At 40.0% G+C, this 23099-nt stretch overlaps 1 protein-coding gene across 3 annotated transcripts in view; it reads right to left on the bottom strand.

The window, feature by feature from the left end:
• Positions 1–1004: 1004 nt before the first annotated feature.
• The window catches only part of TMPRSS7 (transmembrane serine protease 7), a 47084-nt gene continuing 24989 nt past the window's right edge, over positions 1005–23099 (bottom strand). For all 3 annotated transcript variants that reach the window (XM_055259455.2, XM_055259457.2, XM_055259456.2), the window contains 8 exons: positions 20420–20556; positions 18715–18822; positions 16357–16467; positions 8448–8564; positions 7359–7530; positions 5656–5924; positions 3921–4057; positions 1005–1536 (listed from right to left, as the gene is read on the bottom strand). In XM_055259455.2, coding sequence (XP_055115430.2) covers positions 1366–1536; positions 3921–4057; positions 5656–5924; positions 7359–7530; positions 8448–8564; positions 16357–16467; positions 18715–18822; positions 20420–20556 — 1222 coding nt within the window. In that variant the 3' untranslated portion in view covers positions 1005–1365. The remainder of the gene's footprint in view (positions 1537–3920; positions 4058–5655; positions 5925–7358; positions 7531–8447; positions 8565–16356; positions 16468–18714; positions 18823–20419; positions 20557–23099) is intronic.

Genomic DNA, 23099 nt, shown 5'->3' with positions numbered 1-23099 from the left:
TCATTTGGTGGTACTGTCAATTCTGGCTTCTGTTAATGAAAAGAATATTCTGAAATCAAGTATGAAACCTTCTAAATCAAGATAAAATAAATCAAGAACTAAGATACATTGAGAGTATGCTATAGGTTTACAACTATGTAAGGTATTATAAGAGTCTGAAAGTAAAAGAAAGTCTTATCCACTGGGGTTTTAGAAAAGAACCAAAAGCCAGATGATAATATTTCTGAAAAATTTCAGTTTCGCAACAATCATTCAAAAATTTCTTTGCCTCTTTTTTTTTGCTGACCAGCATTACAACAATTTCTTTGAATCTCATATACATGCTTTCGATTCAATTACCATGATGCTTTATTCTGCCATTTAGTCATGGTTGCTGTCAGTTTTGTTGGTGGTTGATTGGTTTCTCTGTACACAACATTACCATGTGCCATGGCTGAAGATGGTCCACTATGATATGGTTAGATAAAACTGGTTTGTAAAGCAACAATATAGGTACTTATTCTGTCGATAACTGAGTTTTGCTTTATTTGCATTTGCAAAGGAGATATTTTGTGCATTTAGTTTCTTGAAAATGCTGAAGGTCAGGTATGTTTTTTATTGGAATTTCTTATTTTAATAAGTCAAATTTGCTCTAATTTTTATAAGTATCTGAACATGAATAGGGACATAAAATAGGGATCCCTGAACATCTCCCTTATTTTTTTATTTTATTTTGGAGGCTTAGTTCATAACATTACTTTACGTTTCTTCCATCTCTGAATCAATAGCTTTTTGTACTTAAGAATGAATATAGTTATTTCCTTGGGAAAACTTTTTATGGAGCACATATTAATCTTTCAATAAGTATTAAATGTATGCAATTTGACACTTTCAGTTGAAAAAAAGTAAGGGACTAATTTTATTATTAAATGTATGCACTTTGACATTTCTAGTTGAAAAAATGTAAGGGACTCATTTTATTAATAATTATTGCATCATTTTATTTATTTATTTATTTATTTATTTATTTATTTATTTATTGAGATGGAGTCTCGCTGTGTCACCCAGGCTGGAGTGCAGTGGCTGATCTTGGCTCACTGCAAGCTCCACCTCCCGGGTTCATGCCATTCTCCTGCCTCAGCCTCCTGAGTAGCTGGGACTACAGGCACCTGCCACCACGCCCGGCAAATTTTTTTTTTTTTAGTAGAGACAGGGTTTCACCATGTTAGCCAGGATGGTCTTGATCTACTGACCTTATGATCTGCCCGCCTCGGCCTCCTAAAGTGCTGGGATTGCAGGTGTGAGCCAGCGCACCCAGCCAATTACTGCATCATTGTAAAGTATCTATTTTTAACGTAAATCACAGTAAAAATACAACTGGTACAATTACAAAAGAAAAGGGACATATTTATGAATCCAGGGAACAAAGTTTGACACTCTTGTGTAAACACCAGGAAAGTTTGGTCGTCCACATCCATGTCCCCAGCTAACAATGCCAGTCAAAATCCATTTTCCATCACTTTTTCTTCGACAAGATAAAGGTCCACCCGAATCTCCCTACACACACAAAAAATTGTAAGTATAAAGTAAATTGGTCCCATGATCATCAGTTTCATCTTTATTGTATCTAATGAATTGTGTTCAAGAGTCCTCTAATGACATGTTTTTGCTTGGCTAATCACTGTGTAATTTGGGAAGTGTCAAAAACTAATGTGAAACTTCTATCATTTTATAATTATTCTTCCTATAATCAAACAGCTGCATTCATTAGACGAAACATGATTCTTTAGGCTAAGAATAACATTAGAAGATTCTTACTGGAGAAAACAACTCTCACATAGCCCTAAACAAAGAATAAACCTCAGTAATACTAGTGGTGATGGTGGTGGTGGTGGTGGTGGTAACAGTAGTAGTAGTAGTAGTAGTAGTGGTAGTAGTAGTAGTAGCAGTAGTAGTAGTAGTAGTAGTAGTAAGGGCTAACATTTATTTAGTGCTAGCTATGTGCTAAGAATTGTTTAAAGACATTTAATCCTCACAACAACCTTATGAGGCATGTTTATCTTGGAAGGTTGACTTCTATCTCTGGGCCATGCAACTTCAGTGATTAGCTTATAGCCCCATGGAGAAGAAGAGACCTGTTTAGTTAGCCAGGTCCAGTGAAAAAACCCTAACAACTGCTGGTCCACAGTCATCACCAACAAATCACTCTCACTTGAGAGTCCTTTCTGATATCTCAATTCCTCTAAGCAAAGGCTTAAACAATTCAAAGTATAAACATAATTTCCACAGTATTAGTCCTTTAAATTATAATATCTAGGTTTTATTTTCCTATTTTAGAGGGTAGATAATCTTGCAACTTACTCAGAGGCAACGAACTTGCCCATGTATCCAAATTATGATCTTATACCTGATTAGGAAAATTCCAACTAGTAGGGAAACTGGGCTCTTTATTTTAATTGTCACCACATCAACTCTACTAAGTTTAACAAGTAAACACTCGTGGCTGTGTGGAACAGGGCTGTGTAACTGACTAGCTATGGGAAGGACCCCAAATAGAGTACCCTTAGCATAGAGAGGCAAGGGTTCAAATCCCAGCTCAGACATTTACACTTACTAGCTATATGACCTTGGGCAATTTACTGACCCTCTCTGTGCCCAGTTTCCTCTTCTATAAAATGAGGAAAAAAGAATGATTGGAATGAATTTATGTAAAGAACCTAGCATGGTGCTTGCCACAAAATAGGAGCTCAGAAGACAGAAGTCATTATTATAGGATGAGTTTTTGTGGCATCATGGCTAAGCTTGTGGAAAGATGAAAGAACAGCTCCCACTGTCCTACTCACCCTCTAAATCAGGAGTGTCCAATCTTTTGGCTTCCCTAAGCCACATTGGAAGAAGAAGAATTGTCTTGGGCCACACATAAAATATATGAACACTAATGATAACTAATGAGCTAAAAAAAAATTGCAAAAAAAAAACTCATGATGTTTTCAGAAAGTTTATGAATTTGTGTTGGGCTGCATTCAAAGCTGTCCTGGGCTGCATGTGGCCTGTGGGTGTGGGTTGGACAAGTTTGCTGTAAATCGTCTGTTTACTCTTTGGCAATCATGTAGGTAACTGCATAGATTGGAATCTCAGGCTCCGAGAAATGTCACCCCAAAGGTGACTTCCAACTTTACCACTGCCAGGGGCCTACCCAGCGAACTACAAATGAGTACTCTTTGTCACCTCTCCATTCCTCCCCTCTTTCCCCAAGCATATGCTTCAAAGGAATGAGTATATAAAATCCTTCAAATTTTAGAAATTAAATGGCAGCTGCTAAGGAAATAGGAAATAAATTGGTTATAAGAAAATTATGAGGCCGGGCACGGTGGCTCACGCCTGTAATCCCAGCACTTTGGGAGGCCGAGGCGGGTGGATCACAAGGTCAGGAGTTCAAGACCAGCCTGGCCGAGATGGTGAAACCCTGTCTCTACTAAAAATACAAAAAAAAAATTAGCTGGGCGTGGTGGCGGGCGCCTGTAATCCCAGCTACTCGGAGGCTGAGGCAGAAAATTGCTTGAACCCAGGAGGCGGATGTTGCAGTGAGCTGAGATCATGCCACTGCACTCCAGCTGGGACACAGAGCAAGACTCTGTCTCCAAAAAAAAAAAAAAAAAAAAAAAAAGAAAATTATGGCAGAATGATGAATGCTGACCTCATCCTCTAAATATTGAAGGAAAATACATGAAGCACATTATAGAAAACTGAGTTCTATAGAATAAATTATTTCAACACCTCTCCAAGATCTTAGGCAATTGGATGATAAATAATATCTGAGCAGCTCAGGTGAATTAAGGGAAATACCTGCCCTGGTTATTTCCCGGTGTTATGTAGATTAAATGAGAAAGCATTTATGGAAAGCACAACATGTTAGGCAAGGGAAAGGTACAATGACTTACTTTGCAGGCATCTCTCTTGCCTGACATTATGCCTGCACAGAGCATCCGAGAAGTGATGATCCCGTAGGTGGAAACACAGAGGGTTTGATCAATGAGCTCTACCTCTGCTTGTTGCAGAACAAGGGAGCCTTTATTATCTGCAAAACACATTGGAAGTAGAAATGATGTTAGTGGTAATGGCTACATGTATTCAGGGCTTCATTTGAAAAGTTAACACACATTATCTCCTTTTACCCTCATAGCAGCAATTCTTTGAGGTAAATTCTACTATTATCCTAATTGTGCTGATGAAGAAATCGAGGGCTAGGAGATTAAAGGGCTTGCCCAGTGACACACCGCTAGCAAGTAACACAAGATTCAGACCCAAGGTCTGACTCAATTACTTGAACAACTGTGCCATATTCCTCACCATTTCCCTCCTGTTTTCAGTAGGATGATAAGTCAGCAACAGTTATTACTAATATCTACTATTCAAGAGAGCTCTTTAAATGGAGCAGCATAACTGATATATGGGAGTCCCTGATGAACTGTAAAAACCTAACAGTTTGCAAATAGCTGTTTCACTTCCTTTTGAACCTACCTGGCTAAGATGATTCAGAAAAATGAGTGCACACACAGATATTCAGGCTTATAAAGAAAACATCTCATGATAAGTTGGTTGGGCAGATGCTTTTCTCCTGTGATATATGATAATGTAATCAAAGCACTGAGCACAGTAACCTATCAAAGTTACAAGTGTTCACACAGTCAGCTGCCTTCCCTCCTTGGGACCCTGAGACTTCAGTGGACCCAAGCTGGTGGTATTACTACTTCAATCACTAAATGAAAGCACTGAGAAGCTGCCTTTGAGAAGCTGCCCACACTTTAGAGTGTCAAAACGAGGCTACAGGGTAAGGTTCAGGAATTACAGATGCTGTATGTGTCCTAAACCCTTGAAAAGGATGGCAAAAGAAGGTGAGGTGATCGAAAGATCAAGGGAAAATATTAGCACTAGGGTTTGGGGATACATTCACAAAGCATTGGATTCTTCCCCTCACTATATATTCAGAATCCCACCTTGAATCCTGGACCATGAAAATCCTTGGCAGGGTAGATGTAGGGACTTCCCTATTATACAGCCTGATCTTTACGCATATTGAAAAGATGTCCTCTCTCGCCAGAGGAATTGCAAAAAGGTATCTCCTCTGGGTGGACCAAATCCGAATCCTGGAGGTATAACCTCCAGGCCTGAATTTCTGGTCTGGAAACTAAGGGCAGTCTGAAGTTCAGCCCCCACTCTCATCCCTTGGCCAATTGCACAGGCATAGGACATACCCACATAGTTTTCCAGACTGTTGCCTATGAGTTGACGTAGTGGGATGTGCACGTGTGTCCTTCTCTCCTTTATAAATGAATCATTTCTTTGAATGAAAAGGGAGGAATTGCTCCTTCTCTAGTGAATAACATAGCATACCCTTCAGAGTTTGAAAAGGGCCCATGACTATCTAGTCAATCCTGCCTTGCTCATACACAGTCCTCTCCCTCTTTATAAGGTGAGCCCTGCTTCTTTTAAAGCAGGTGGATAGCATCATTAAAAAGGAATAACAGTACCCTCCTCCAATCCAACCTTCCAGAGTTGTCAGGAGGTTCAAAGGAGATCATATACACAAACCCTCTCTGTGAACCCTAAAGCACTACATAAACACCTTATCATCCTCTGCAGGGGAAGGGCATGACCATTCATTTATACACACACCTGCTTCGTGTCTTTGCCCCCAGCCAGTTACCCAGCACTTCTCCCCACTGCGAACTCTCTGGCCAGCAGGAGGAATGCATATTGGCTGAATGAGCTGTTTCAGGGTCTCAGGCCAGGCAATACTGAGCTGTAGCAAAGCAATATCATAATCAAAAGTCTGACTGTTATAGTACTCATGGACCACAATTCTTCTCACCGGGGAGACAAACTTGGCATTCCCCTGAACATACATCCCAAGGTGTGCAGTCCATGGTGTGGGATCCGACAGCCTGAGAGAACAGTAATGAAACATAAAGTTAGCAGCTTAAAGAACCACATGTAGTTTGCAAACAAGCACTCTAAAGAGTTGAGGGCTGAAAAAGAAGGGCCTGACTTCCAGGGTGTTATAGTCGCTGGCTCTGTCCAGGGACTATGGCAGAAAGGATAACTGTGAGCCTCCCTTGTCTCCCTAAAAAAGTATTAGGAGTGGCGAGTAATAGAAAATTCACTCAACAATGTCCTAAGCAAATTCCTGGACATTTTCTTTCCACTAGTATTTCATGAACCACACACAGGTCAACAATGTTGGTATCTAGAATTAATTTGTTACATTCTTCCTATTCATGCTGGCAATGGCATTTGATGGAGAATCCTACTACCAAATTCAAATGATATGAATACCAAGATAGATTAGAAATCAAAGTGTTATAAGCAGGAATTTAATGAAATTCCTTCTGGCGAACTACTGGAAGTCTTAATGATCACTACTCTTACTGCTCAACAATGCCCATTCATAGGGTCACCAACTGCCATTCCCATCAGTCTTTCGAGAATCCCAATCTTGACCTCCATGACCTTGCACAAGTCACAGAAGGACTTGTAATCTCCACGTGAAGCGTCCATCTCCATCAGCATAACAGTGGGGTAAAAAGTGGGAGTGAAAAAAATGAGGAAGCCCCAAAATTTTGGTCACTAATCTGCTTAGCTGATGTCTCATGAGTGGCAATGGACACCCAAAGAAATATTAGGGTTAACACATTATTTGGAGCAGTTTCACAGCATTAGAGACTAATGATCAAACAGATGTGAAGCTATCTTAATAATTAACACAAATCCTATAATTTCTAGGAGAAACAAAGATCCAAACTGTGTAACTTCATTGAAATACTAAAAAAAAATGCAGAATGAGAAGTGAATGATTTTTTTACGCTAAGATTCAGTAGATTCCAATAGTAAGTTTAAATTTTAAGTGAGGTTATTTTCTAAGATGTCCTCTTACCCTTAGCTGGAAGAGCATCTATCCCATCATAATCCCATTGGTAAAGACAGACAGAGCCCTTCCAAAGCCAATCCTAATAGGCCTCTCCAGGATCCCCCTCCTATATTAAATGGGGATCTCCATTCTCCAGTCACTCTCCAGTGCCCATTTTTCTCCACATTCTCCACACATTCTCTTAAGTTTGCTCCCTCTGAGTTAAAAGCCCTATCTTGTTTTCTCAGCCTTAGTAAAAGCCTATTCATTCTTGATGTTTCCTTTGTGCTCTTTTTTTATACCAACAATATCTTAAAAAAAATGTTTGTCACACACGTGGGATCCAAAAAATGAAAGCTCAATTGAATTGACTGAATGTCCCCAACAGGGATCTGCTTCCCACAATTTGAGGGCAGATATGTTGTCTGTGGCCACAGAGTGCCACTTGAGAGTAAGGACCCTCATGCCCTACCTGTTTCCATGAAAGCAGTGGGCTGCAGAAAGAAGCCACTCCCTGGAGATGACCGAGGCACCACAGTAGGCAGATCCAACAAAGTGGAGGCTGACCTGCCACGGCCAACCCCCCTCCAGGGTGTCTGTGCCTCCGATGATGCGGTGAAGGGTGGAGGAACTCCTGCTGCAGGCTTTGGTGGAGAAAGGGCATGTGATTTAAAGGTAGACTTGGAAGAAAAACTAGAAGTTAAGCCAGTTTTAGTGCTGGCTGGGAACTGACTCACTGGGTAGCAATTTGAAATCTCCTTATCTAGAGGACAGAGAACATGTTAAGTCTGTCTGAAACCAATACAAACAAACCACTCCCTCCTTCCTGAAGCATGCCCTGACACAGTCTCTATACCACAATGCAGATGAGAGGAGGAGGGGGACCTGCTGTAACAGCTGAACTGACATAAACAGCTGCCTATGGATTTAGATTGTCAGGTAAAGAGGAATGTAAATGAATTGAGAATTTCTTTGAAGTTGTGCTGATGTGACAGAAAGTATTTGGGAAAAGATTTATAAGACCTGGACAAATGAAAACCTACTGGGAAAACTAGTTATCAGAGCAATTGTTTGCTGGTGTAAATAGTATTAGTAAAGATGTATAACTTACATGTTGCCATATGGCCAATTAGTGGCCACATGACTAATAGGAGCATGTGGGAGATTAGTTATTGAGTCAAACCTAAAGAAAGAAACAGCACTTGATGTTGTTCATAACATAAGGCATTATTAACAAGTCATCCACTGCATTCCAGTTTCTATTTATTTTCTCACAGGGTTTTTTATTTAAGATCTTCTCCCTTGATTAAAATTATTAGAAAGTGAAAGTTCTCATTTTAAAAATTTAATTCATTAATGCTGTTATCAAGAAGACAGAATCCATTCCAGAGTTTTTATTTCTGAGAAACAATTTCAGACGCAGTTTGCCAATAGTTACTATTCTTGTTTTGGCTATGGCAACCTCAATCAAGGGAAATACACCAAGAAGGGAATGAAAATATAAAAAACAGGTAAACTGAAGAGGGAATACAGGAACCCAAAGGAATGAATTTCTACTCACTGCAGCCTTCTTCATCACTTCCATCTGGACAATCCACTGTCCCATCACATTTTGCATTTTGTTTCCTAAAGCAAATATCATTGCCACACTTAAAAGTTCTGTTGTTGCAAGGAATACCTAACAATGGACAAAAGAAGAAACAGCTTTTCTTAGCCAGAAACAAACTTGAGTGAATGAGATTTGAATGAATAACTCCAAACCCCATAAAAAATGGTTTAATCACAGGATTAGTATTTGCTGCTCTGGGATAAATGGCAGAAAGAAGTGAAGCAACCTCACAGTGATCTGTTTCTTCACCTAAGAAAAGCCATTTGAAGGCTAGCAGGCATATTTGTTGAGACTCAATCCTATCACGTCTTCTTTCTCCCACAGCAGGTGAGATGTGAAGAAGGATGACATATCAGTGGCTTTAGGCTGCAGCCTCTTTGCTATTACCTTCTCTTATTCTCCAAGAAAACTTTAGACAAAAATCACAGCCATGCTCAGTTATTTTATATCAGTAGGAGGCAAAATGGACAGACTTGTGAATTACAACACATTTGTTCACAACCTTGGAGGTTTGTTTCTGCGAGGGTGAGAGTGGAACGTGTTCCATTCCAGTATTTGGCAAGTTCCTCTACATCAGGTTTTCTGTATCCTACAATTCTGAGCATCATTAAAAGCAAGTAAGCAATAAGAATCTGCCAGTATTACAAAAGAAACTACCATCAGAGTGAACAGGCAACCTACAGAATGGGAGAAAATTTTTGCAATCTACCCATCTGACAAAGGGCTAATCTCCAGAATCTACAAAGAACTCAAACAAATTTACAAGAAAAAAACAGACAACCCCATCAAAAAGTGGGCAAAGGATATGAACAGACACTTCTCAAAAGAAGACATTTATGCAGCCAACAGACACATGAAAAAATGCTCATCATCACTGGTCATCAGAGAAATGCAAATCAAAATTACAATGGATACAATCTCACCACAGTTAGAATGACGATCATTAAAAAGTCTGGAAAAGGCCGGGCGTGGTGGCTCATGCCTGTAATCCCAGCACTTTGGGAGGCTGAGGTGGGTGGATTGCCTGTGGTCAGGAGTTTGAGATCAGTGTGGCCAACATGGTGAAACCCCATCTCTACTAAAAATACAAAAAAATTAGCTGGGCATGGTGGTGTGCACAAGTAATCCCAGCTACTCGGGAGGCTGAGGCAGGGGAATTGCTTGAACCCGGGATGTAGAGGTTGCAGTGAGCCCAGACTGTGCCACTGCACTCCAGCCTGGGCAACAGAGCAAGATTCTGTCTCAAAAAAAAAAAAAAAAAAAATCAGGAAACAACAGATGCTGGAGAGGACGTGGAGAAATAGGAACACTTTTACACTGTTGGCGGGAGTGTAAATTAGTTCAACCATTGTGCAAGATGATATGGCAATTCCTCAGGGATCTAGAACTAGAAATACCATTTGACCCAGCAATCCCATTACTGGGTATATACCCAAAGGATTATAAATCATGCTACTATAAAGACACATGCACATGTATGTCTATTGTGGCACTAGTCACAATAGCAAAGACTTGGAACCAACCCAAATGTCCATAAATAATAGACTGGATTAAGAAAATGTGGCACATATGCCTGGCTTGGCAGGTCCCACGTCCGCAGAGCCTTGCTCACTGCTAGCACAGCAGTCTGAGATCCAACTGCCAGGCAGCAGCCTGGCTGGGGGAGGGGCGTCCACCATTGCTGAGGCTTGAGTAGGTAAACAAAGCAGCCAGGAAGCTCAAACTGGGTGGAGCCCACTGCAGCTCAGCAAGGCCTACTGCCCCTATAGACTCCACCTCTGTGGGCAGGGCATAGCTGAACAAAAGGCAGCAAACAACTTCTGAAGACTTAAACGTTCCTCTCTGACAGCTCTAAAGAGAGCAGTGGTCCTCCCGGCATGGCATTTGAGCTCTAAGAACAGACAGACTGCCTCCTCAAGTGGGTCCCTGACCCCTGTGTAGCCTAACTGGGAGACACCTCCCAGTAGGGGCCAACAGATACCTCATATAGGCGGGTGCCCCTCTGGGATGAAGCTTCCAGAGGAAGGATCAGGCAGCAATATTTGCTGCTCTGCAATATTTGCTGTTCTGCAGCCTCCACTGGTGATACCCAGGCAAACAGGGTCTGGAGTAGACCTCTAACAAACTCCAACAGACCTGCAGCTGAGGGACCTGACTGTTAGAAGCAAAACTAACAAACAGAAAGGAACAGCATCAACATCAACAAAAGGGACATCTACACCAAAACCCCATCTGTAAGTCACCAACATCAAAGACCAAAGATACATAAAACCACAAAGATGGGGAGAAACCAGAGCAGAAAAGCTGAAAATTCTAAAATCCAGAGCTCCTCTTCTCCTTCAAAGGAATGCAGCTCCTCACCAGCAACGGAACAAAGCTGGAGGAGAACTACTTTGGCAAGTTGACAGAAGTAGGCTTCAGAAGGTCGGTAATAACAAACTTCGCTGAGCTAAAGGAGCATGTTCAAACCCATCACAAGGAAGCTAAAAACCTTGGAAAAAGATTAGACGAATGGCTAACTAGAATAAACAGTGTAGAGAAGACCTTAAATGACCTGATGGAGCTGAAAACTATGGCACGAGAACTACATGACACATGCACAAGCTTCAGTAGCTGATTCGATCAAGTGGAAGAAAGGGTATCAGTGATTGAAGATCGAATTAATGAAATAAAGTGAGAAAAGAAGTTTAGAGAAAAAGGAATAAAAAGAAATGAACAAAGCCTCCAAGAAATATGGGACTATGTGAAAAGACCAAATCTACGTTTGATTGGTGTACCTGAAAGTGATGGGGAGAATGGAACCAAGTTGGAAAACACTCTTCAGGATGTTATCCATGAGAACTTCCCTAACCTAGCAAGGCAGGCCAACATTCAAATTCAGGAAATACACAGAACACCACAAAGATACTCCTCGAAAAGAGAAACCCCAAGACACATAATTGTCAGATTTGCCAAGGTTGAAATGAAAGAAAAAATGTTAAGGGCAGCCAGAGACAAAGGTCAGGTTACCCACAAAGGGAAGCCTATCAAATTAACAGCAGATCTCTCGGCAGAAACCCTACAAGCCAGAAAAGAGTGGGGGCCAATATTCAACATTCTTAAAGAAAAAAATTTTCAACCCAGAATTTCACATCCCGCCAAACTAAGCTTCATAAGTGAAGGAGAAATAAATTCCTTTACCGACAAGCAAATGCTGAGAGATTTTTGTCACCACTAGACCTGCCTTACAAGAGCTCCTGAAGGAAGAACTAAACATGGAAAAGAACAACTGGTACCAGCCACTGCAAAAACATCTCAAATTATAAAGACCATTGATGTTATGGAGAAATTGCATCAACTAACGGGCAAAATAACCAGCTAACATCATAATGACAGGATCAAATTCACACATAACAATATTAACCTTAAATGTAAATGGGCTAAATGCCCCAATTAAAAGACACGGACTGGCAAATTGGATAAAGAATGACAAGTTAACAGGTGCAGCACACCAACATGGCACATGTATACATATGTAACAAACCTGCATGTTGTGCACATGTACCCTAGAACTTAAAGTATAATAATAATAAAAAAAAGAGTCAAGACCCATCAGTGTGCTGTATTCAGGAGACTCAACTCATGTGTAGAGACACACATAGGCTCAAAATAAAGGGTTGGAGGAAGATCTACCAAGCAAATGAAAAGCAAAAAAAAAACCAGAGGTTGCAATCCTCGTCTCTGATAAAACAGACATTAAACCAACAGAGATCAAAAGAGACAAAGAGGGCCATTACATAATGGTAAAGGAATCAATTAAACAAGAAGAGCTAACTATCCTAAATATATATGAACCCAATATAGGAGCACCCAGATTCATAAAGCAAGTCTTTAGAGACCTACAGAGACTTAGACTCCCACACAATAATAATGGGAGACTTTAACACCCCACTGTCAATATTAGACAGATCAACAAGACAGAAGGTTAACAAAGATATCCAGGACTTGAACTCAGCTCTGCACCAAGCAGACCTAATAGACATCTACAAAACTCTCCACCCCAAATCAACAGAATATACATTCTTATCAGCACCACATCACACTTACGTAAAATTGACCACATAATTGGAAGTAAAGCACTCCTCAGCAAATGTAAAAGAAGAGAAATCACAACAAACTGTCTCTCATAGACCACAGTGCAATCGAATCAAAACTCAGGATTAAAAAACTCATTCAAAACCACACAACTTCATGGAAACTGAACAACCTGCTCCTGAATGACTAATGGGTAAATAACGAAATGAAGGCAGAAATAAAGATGTTCTTTGAAACCAATGAGAACAAAGATGCAATGTACCAGAATCTCTGGGACACATTTAAAGCAATGTGTAGAGAGAAATTTGTTGCACTAAATGCCCACAAAAGAAAGCAGAAAAGATCTAAAATCAACACTGTAACATCACAATTAAAAGAACTAGAGAAGCAAGAGCAAACAAATTCAAAAGCTAGCAGAAGGCAGGAAATAACTAAAATCAGAGCAGAGCTGAAAGAGATAGAGACACAAAAAAACCCTTCAAAAAAATCAATGAGTCTGAGAGCTGGTTTTTTGAAATGATCAACAAAATTGATAGACCACTAGCAAGATTAATAAAGAAGAAAAGAGAGAAGAATCAAATAGACTCAATAAAAAAATGATAAGGGGGATATCACCACCAATCCCACAGAAATACAAACTGCATCAGAGAATACTATAAACACCTCTATGCAAATAAACTAGAAAATCTAGAAGACATGGGTAAATTCCTGGACACATACACCCTCCCAAGACTAAACCAGGAAGAAGTTGAATCTCTGAATAGACCAATAACAGGCTCTGAAACTGAGGCAACACTTAATAGCCTACCAACCAAAAAAATTCCAGGACCAGACGGATTCACAGCCGAATTCTATCAGAGGCACAAAGAAGAGCTGGTACCATTCCTTCTGAAACTATTCCAATCAACAGAAAAAGAGGGAATCCTCCCTAACTTATTTTATGAGGCCAGCATCATCCTGATACCAAAGCCTGTCAGAGACACAACAAAAAAAGAGAATTTTAGACCAATACCCTTGAAGAACATTGATGCAAAAATCCTCAATAAAACACACTGGCAAACCAAATCCAGCAGCACATGAAAAAGCTTATCCACTATGATCAATTTGGCTTCATTTTGGGACACAAGGCTGGTTCAACATACACAAATCAATAAACGTAATCCATCACGTAGACAGAACCAATGACAAAAACCGCATGATTATCTCAATAGATGCAGAAAAGGCCTTTGACAAAATTCAACAGCCCTTCATGCTAAAAACTATCAATGAACTAGGTATTGATGGAACATATCTCAAACTAATAAGAGCTATTTATGACAAACCCACAGCCAATATCATACTGAATGGGTAAAAATTGGAAGCATTCCCTTTGAAAACCGGCACAAGACAAGGATGTGCTCTCTCACCACTCCTATTCAACATAGTGTTGGAAGTTCTGGCCAGGGCAATCAGGCAGGAGAAAGAAATAAAGGGTATTCAATTAGGAAAAGAGGAAGTCAAATTGTCCCTGTTTGCAGATGACATGATTGTATATTTACAAAACCCCATCGTTTCAGCCCAAAATCTCCTTAAGCTGATAAGTAACTTCAGCAGTCTCAGGATATAAAATCAATGTGCAAAAATCACAAGCATCCTTATACACCAATAACAGACAAACAGAGAGCCAAATCATGGGAGAACTCCCATTCACAATTGCTACAAAGAGAATAAAATACCTAGGAATCCAGCTTACAAGGGATGTGAAGGACCTCTTCAAGGAGAACTACAAACCACTGCTCAACGAAGTAAAAGAGGACACAAACAAATGGAAAAACATTCCATGCTCATGGATAGGAAGAATCAATATCGTGAAAATGGCCATACTGCTGAAGGTAATTTATAGATTCAATGCCATCCTCATCAAGCTACCAATGACTTTCTTCACAGAATTGGAAAACACTACTTTAAGTTCACATGGAACCAAAAAAGAGCCCTCATTGCCAAGACAATCCTAAGCCAAAAGAACAAAGCTGGAGGCATCATGCTACCTGATGTCAAATTATACTACAAGGCTACAGTAACCAAAACAGCATGGTGCCGGTACCAAAACAGATATATAGAGCAATGGAACAGAACAGAGACCTCAGAAATAACACCACACATGTATAACCATCTGATCTTTGACAAACCTGACAAAAACAAGAAATGGGGAAAGGATTCCCTATTTAATAAATGGTGGTGGAAAAACTGGCTAGCCATATGCAGAAAGCTCAAAGTGGATCCCTTCCTACACCTTATACAAAAATTAATTCCAGATGGATTAAAGACTTAAATGTTAGACCTAAAACCATAAAATCCCTAGAAGAAAACCTAGGCAATACCATTCAGGACATAGGCATGGGCAAGGACTTCATGACTAAAACACCAAAAGCAATGGCAACAAAAGCCAAAATAGACAAATGGGATCCAATTAAACTAAAGAGCTTCTGCATGGCAAAAGAAACTACCATCAGAGTGAACAGGCAACCTACAGAATGGGAGAAAACGTTTGCAATCTGCCCATTTCACAAAGGGCAATTCTCCAGAATCTACAGAGAACTCAAACAAATTTACAAGAAAAAAACAAGCAACCCCATCAAAAAGTGGGCAAAGGATATGAACAGACACTTCTCAAAAGAAGACATTTATGCAGCCAACAGACACATGAAAAAATGCTCGTCATCACTGGTCATCAGAGAAATGAAAATCAAAACCACAGTGAGATACCATCTCACGCCAGTCAGAATGGTGATCATTAAAAAGTCAGGAAACAACAGGTGCTGGAGAAAATGTGGAGAAATAGGAATGCTTTTACACTGTTGGTGGGAGTGTAAACTAGTTCAACCATTGTGGAAGACAGTGTGGCAATTCCTCAAGGATCTAGAACTACAAATACCATTTGACCCAGCAATCCCATTACTGGGTATATACCCAAAGGATTATAAATCATGCCACTATAAAGACACATACACACGTATGTTTATTGCAGCACTATTCACAATAGCAAAGACTTGGAACCAACCCAAATATCCATCAATGATAGACTGGATTAAGAAAATGTGGCACATATACACCATAGAATACTATGCAGCCATAAAAAAGGATGAGTTCATGTCCTTTGCAGGGACATGGATGAAGCTGGAAACCATCATTCTCAGCAAACTATCACAAGAAGAGAAAACCAAACACTGCATGTTCTCACTCATAGGTGGGAATTGAACAATGAGAACACTTGGACACAGGGTGGGGAACATCACACACCAGGGCCTGTCAGGGGGTGAGGGCCTTGGGGAGGGATAGCATTAGGAGAAATACCTAATGTAAATGACCAGTTGATGGGTACAGCAAACCAACACGGCACAAGTATACCTATGTAACAAACCTGCATGTTGTGCACATGTACCCTAGAATTAAAGTATAATAATTTTAAAAAAAGAAAAAACAGTGTTTTTTACACTAAAGTAAAAATTTTTTAAATTGAAAAAAAAAAAAAGAGAATCTGCCAGTATTCACACATGAACACACACACACACACACTCACACACATACACACATTCCACCCCATTTAGAGTGACCAACTGTCCCTATTTGTCCCCTTGGGACTAAAGGGGTTCCCAAGACAAGGGGCTTTCAGTGCTAAAACTGGAAAAGTTCCAGAGAAACTGGGACAAGTTGATTGCCCTAACCCCTAACCCATCAGAGGTATTTTTGTCCTGATTTAGAAGAGTTTCATAGGAGGAACAGCAGGGCACAGAGGACTCTCCCTCACTTTGAGTGCAGTTTTGCTCATCCCGGCCATTCTCACAGTCCCTGAAGCCATCACAGATGAGAGGGCCATGCTGCCTGAAGGAGCTGGTATTGCAGGCAGGTTGAGGGCTCACTAGAATAAAAAATAAAAACAGAAAGTTCATGAGCCTGAGATACCAGCTGGGTTCTCTGATGATCAGCAGTGCCAGTCTCAAGGTACAAATCATTAGGATGACCTATAAAACAAAAAGTGTATTTTCCTCAAAACTGACGCTTCCATGAGGAAAAGTAGGTGTTTAAACTTTGGTGTAATTTCTAGCACTTGTTTTGTCAGATCTGATTTTTGCTTTTGTATAAACGTGTTAAACTCTGGTGGCTTGTTTATTTAGTTACAATTAAATGCATCATAGTAATTTATTTTAAGGGAGATAAAAATCATAAGCTGTGATTTAAATCAAACTCATCTACCTTCTGAAGCAAAATAGGAGTGTCCTGAGATTGGAGATTTTGTCTTCTTGATCTCCGTACCTCAAGCCCCTGAACAAATAGTGGTTGTTTACTCAAGGTTTGTTGAATGAATTAATGAATGTGAGATCTTAAAGGATAACAGACTTTGGGTTTATGTGGCCCTGTGGTCTCTTTGGAATTATTTTGTCTGATGAGATCAATTTCCGGAATTAGGAAATATTCATGTATATCTATCATGTTTTTCCTCTTTGGAATACTTTCATGAATTGCCTTTAGACCAGCAACAAGTACAAGCAAGCAAATTTAGGAGGTATGATTCCTTAGACATTTCCGGTTTTGTGAATAGTTATCAGTTTTGCTATCTGCACTTGTTTTTTCAGAGCTATCTCTTGTGAGGGCAGGTAGGAGGATATTGCTGCCCTAAAATTGTTCATTAGGTCCCTGAGTATACCTAGTGGACACTTAGAAAATAGCTCCAAAAAATGGCACAATGAGGAATAACGATTACCAAAAAATAGTCCTTATTATAAATTAACAATAATCATTTTTGTTTGGAGAATCAGCACAAAAAATAATAATGTAAAAAAACCTGTCATTATATAATGATCAGTATTTATTTTCTTAAGAAATAGAACACTATAGATTTAAATAATCAATGAACCATAAGCTAAGGCAAATTTTGTGTTTTGTTTTGTCAATTAAAAAAATAACGTATAAACTAGGCACGGTGGCTCGTGCCTGTAATCCCAGCACTTTGGGAAGCCAAGGTGGGAGGACTGCTTGAGGTCAGCAGTTTTAGACTGGCTTGGGCAACACAGTGAGACCCCATCTGTATGAAAAGTAAAAAAAAGTTAGTGGCATCGGTGGTGTGCGCCTGTATTCCCAGCTACTCAGGAGGCTGAGTGGGAAGGATCCCTTGAGCCTAGGAGTTCGAGGCTGCAGTGAGCTATGATCACACCACTGCTCTCCAGCCTGGATGGCAGAGCAATACCTTGTCTCTAAAAAAATAAATAAATAAAGTATATAGTCACAGGTTATTTTTCATTAATATAATTTTTCAAAGTTAGATACAGCATATTAACTATATTTTTCCAAGAATATAAAAAAGATTAAATAGCATCATCATTGTAACTGGATTTGATTTAAACACTCTGGACCTTCAGGAGAAAATGCTGCCAATGGTGTCACATAGTCCAGTGAATTGTCCTTCCCATATTGCTCCCTGAAACTAGAGATGGATTCAGGAATGAGGTACAAATAGTCATGAAAAATTAAGACAGAGATTCTCCACCCAAAATAAGAATATCCAGTTACCCCACACCTTAGTCATCACCAATGTGATGTCAGTACAAATTGTACAGGTTAGAAAAATAACAACAGAACTTTTTCTTTCATGGGGCTGGCTGCAGTGGCTCATGCCTGTAATCTCAACACTTTGGGAGGCCGAGGGAGTCAGAATGCTTGAGGCCAGGAGTTTGACACCAGCCTGGGCAGCAAAGTGAGACATTGTCTCTAATAAAAATCTTTTAAAAATTAGTGAGACATGGTGGTGCACACCTGTGTTGCTGCTCTCCCCTCTTTTCCTTTTGCCACTGCCATGACTAGCCCACTGGCTCAATAAGGAAAAGAGCCATAAAAAATCGAGCTGATTCCAACCTTGGAAGAACCAAGCTCAGGAGGACCCAATGCTTGAAGCAGAGCCACCCATATGAGCCCAGCCTATATTAGTCAGATCCCAGAAAATCCACAGATGAAGAATAAATGATTGTTTAAGCCACTGGGTTTTGGGGTAGTTGATTATGCAGTAATAGATAATAACTACAAAAACTAAGGATATATACCAGCAGCAATCATGGTCCTGAGAAGTTACTTATTCCATAAGAAAGTCATATTAAAAAGTTTGAATACCCACCGCAAAACAGTTCATCACTTTCATCAAAGCAGTCATTTACTCCATCACAACGCTGGGCCTGAGGGACACATAAACCGGAGGAGCATCTAAAAGATCCAACAGGGCAGGCTACGGACAACAAAAAATAGAAAATCTTGGATAAATCCCTGAAATCACTAGACCACATTAGCAAAGAAATTTAAAGTGTGAAGTGGTTAGGGAGTTGGCAGGGTAGCAGTAATAATTATATAGTGTCTCCATCAAATGAAGGCTGCCAGTCATTGAAAGACAAAAAAGCAGAACATAGAAGAGCAAAGAAGAAAGCAGTGTCCACTTGGAGCTCTCGGTGAGTACTGCATTCAGGTCATATGCACAAGCAAATTTCTACTATCTCCATAGTCTAGTCTCAGCTGGATGACTTTGTCATATACCTGAAGAGTGTGACAGTTGGAACATACCTAAGGGAGCCTAGCATTCCTAATGTGGAGTCTTTAGACAGCCCTAGAGAATCTTAAATTGACTTCTGGTGTCCCTGAATCTTCTGTGATCAGATGAGTTATTCTGTATGTCTTAAATTACATTTTCAAGTGAGCTGTGCTCCAAAACATATTAGTAACCACTGCTCTTATCACGTTGGACCTAGAGAGATTACTTACTGGCCTCGAATCCAGACTCCTGCCCCCTACCTCCCTGTCCATTTGTCTTTCCTCTTCAACCAGGCTTCTGATTAATGGTCCATTCCCTGATTCAAGATTCATTCCTGATCTTGAATCATTCATCCAGAGTTCATAGGTAAACATTAGAGAAATAATGAATCCTTCTTCCCCTTGTGCAAAAGAATGGGGGAAAGTGTATGGTCGAGTCAAACACTATTTCAATGGCACATGATGGAATGGATGAGATGCTGGAAAATAGTTATGGTTTGAAGAAACAATTAAAAATAAGACAGCTTGTTTTATCTACCTGTGACTCTGCTGGAAACTGTAATACTCTGATATTCAGGATGTAATATTCTGAATCTAGAAGAAGGTCTATTAGAGATTGGCAAAGAAGGACATGGTCTAAAGAAATGTTCTCTCAAGTCATATCCCTGTGGACTCCTCAGTGGGCAATCTTTACTTTTTCCCTCTTAAGATGGGTCAAAGATTTCCTGAGCATGTCATTACCCACTCTCTGTAGTTCTAATGACTTCCCTCACACATTGCCTTCTCTGATGAGCACTTCCTGGCCACTCTTCCAGTAGTTTTCAGTATGAATTTCAAACTCAACATTCTGAGGGCTGATATTTGAACTCCCTCCACCAAACAGCTCTTCCTGTGCAAACACAGGCCAAAGTGAGTGACAAGTGTTGGCTTTGGATCCACTACATGTTGGTGTAAACATCATATTTACAGAGAATGATGGCTAGCAAGAACTACAAACCAATACATGTCTTGTCTTTAAGGAATAATGTGAGAAATTATTTTTCAACTATAAATCAGTAATATTAAAAAGTTATATTATTTCTTTAATAATTCAAAGTATAGTAGTAATAAATATGTAATCTTATATATTTGTTATATTTATTTGTATTTTATATTTATTATTTATTATAAAAATAAGTATGTAAAAGGAAATAGCAGAAATAAAGAAGTATTCGTTTCTTAAATTCTCATGGTTTAGAATTATAAAATGTTATCTTCTATGTAAGTATTAAGTTTTCCTAAGGAGGTGATCTCAGGCTTACGTTGACTGATGTTGTAACTGCCATATTCTACCAAAAGTGGCTTGTCTGAAAGACTTGAACTGCACTGGAGCTGAATGTGAACCAGAGGGCTGGGCACTCGAAAAATTGTCTGATGATCCATGTAGGAGCCACAGTACCTGAGGAGATAAGAGTCGGGGAGAACACACAGTTTGAGGTTCTGTCGACTGAATTCCTGTTCATGGTGAATTCTCTAATACTTTGGTCATTTGGTTTTCACAAACAGAGATGGGTATGGCAGAGCCAGTGGTAGTTATTCATTCTAGGCCATGTGACTGTGATCAAGTAACTTCTGCCCTCTTTATTTTCTCCTCTGCTTAATGGAACAATAATAGTACCATTGACCTGTTGCTTTCCTCACCATCACTTATGATCCAAAGAAATATGGATTTAATTATCCCAGTTTTCTCTCCTTTTACAATGTGAAAACCTGTGTAACATAAGAATTGCCTGCTTTTGTCAACAAGCCTCTCTGCCAAGCAAAGTGGAGTTCATTCATTCAGGTTGAAAATATGCAAAGAATTCCAGCAAGACTAAAAGCAAAAGACAACATTATTTCAATCTAAATTGAAATCTGACATGCACATAAGGGCTTGTCCTTGGCAAAATTTCAAAGAATTAATGTCTGTCTCCAATATTTCCCTACCTAGATTTTTTTTTTTTTACCTCTCATCACCTAATGCCCCCCAGTATCCTTTTGAGAAAATATCCCTCCTGTTAATAATTCTCACTACATTAGCACTGTGGTTAGTGGAGCATACAGTATTATTATATTGCAGGCCCATAAGTTAGTCCACCACCCTGCGTAGATGAGGCTCTTCCCACAGAGAAACCCGCAAGATCTTGATGGGAGACAGCAGACATAAGGCTTGGGGGTAATTGTTGTGGGAAGTCAGGGACCCCAAACGGAGGGACCGGCTGAAGCCATGGCAGAAGAATGTGGATTGTGAAGATTTCATGGACATTTATTAGTTCCCCAGATTAATACTTTTATAATTTCTTATACCTGTCTTTACTGCAGTCTCTAAACATAAATTGTGAAGATTTCATGGACACTTATCACTTCCCCAATCAATACCCTTGTGATTTCCTATGCCTGTCTTTACTTTAATCTCTTAATCCCATCATTTTCGTAAGCTGAGGAGGATGTGTGTCACCCCAGGACCCTGTGATGATTGCGTTAACTGCACAAATTGTTTGTAGAGCACGTATGTTTGAACAATATGAAATCTGGGCACCTTGGAAAAAGAACAGGATAACAGCAATGTTCAGGGAACAAGAGAGATAACCTTAAACTCTGACCGCTGGTGAGCCGGGTGGAACAGAGCCATATTTCTCTTCTTTCAAAAGCAAATGGGAGAAATATCGCTGAATTCTTTTTCTCAGCAAGGAACATCCCTGAGAAAGAGAATGCGCCCCTAAGGGTGGGCCTCTAAAATGGCCCCCTTGGGTGTGGCCATCTTCTATGGTTGAGACTGTAGGGATGAAATAAGCCCCAGTCTCCCATAGCGCTCCCAGGCTTATTAGGATGAGGAAATTCCCGCCTAATAAATTTTTGGTCAGACCGGTTGTCTGCTCTCAAATCCTGTCTCCTGATAAGATGTTATCAATGACAATGCGTGCTAACTTTATTAGCAATTTTAATTTTGCCCTTGTCCTGTGGTCCTGTGATCTCGCCCTGTCTCCATTTGCCTTGTGATATTCTATTACCTTGTGAAGCACGTGATCTCTGTGACCCACACCCTATCCGTACACTCCCTCCCCTTTTGAAAATCACTAATAAAAACTTGCTGGTTTTGCGGCTTGTGGGGCATCACAGAATCTACCGACACATGATGTCTCCCCCAGACGCCCAGCTTTAAAATTTCTCTCTTTTGTACTCTGTCCCTTTATTTCTCAACCCAGCCAACGCTTAGGGAAAATAAAAAAGAACAGACGTGACTATGGGGGGCAGGTTCCCCGATAGGTAATGACCTCCACTGGATCCTGTGATGCCAATTACTCTAGGCCCCTAAAGCACTTGGGAAACAGGCATCTTCCATGGATCAGACACTGGCATTCAGGAGCACAGATAACCTATGATTTTAAGGATTAAAGGAGGAGAGCATTCACGTGTTTTTCAGGAAGAGTCTTTCGCAGTTGGCTGAAGTACAGGAACTGATAACCTGTTAGACCAACTCCTGAGGTATGAGGAAGAGATGGCAAGTGCAGATGTCCTTCTGGCTAACTGGGAGCCAGGGTCTGAGAGGCACCTGAAAGCCAAGCCATGCCAAACTTTTGGAGTCAGAGTTGGCCATCTTGAGATCAGAATCCTGTGCTCTTAAAAACATGCTGATTATGTTATCTGAATCTCATAGTGATTTTCTTTGTGCTCACCATTAACATTTAGTAGAGTTTCCTTGCAAAGATGAGCCTTGCTAGGCATGTTAAGGGGAATCAAGAGGAAAGAGATCATACGCTTGGGCTGGAGTTTAAAGGCGGAGAGTATGCAATGGGGAATAATGGTGGCTTATGAAATGAAAGTTTTAAAACTGAGAAACAGGAGAAAGCCAGCAAGAGTCAGTTCATATAGACAGACACATGACAAGTGAGGAAACTAAGACATAAAGACGTGAAATAACTTGCTAAAGTTCAAATAGCAAGTAAGTAAAACCAAGATTTG

This window comes from Symphalangus syndactylus, chromosome 21 (genome assembly GCF_028878055.3).
Source record: "Symphalangus syndactylus isolate Jambi chromosome 21, NHGRI_mSymSyn1-v2.1_pri, whole genome shotgun sequence".
NCBI classification, from domain to species: Eukaryota; Metazoa; Chordata; class Mammalia; order Primates; family Hylobatidae; genus Symphalangus; species Symphalangus syndactylus.
Note: the sequence above shows the minus strand (reverse complement) of the source record. Positions and strands in the feature narration are given on the sequence as shown.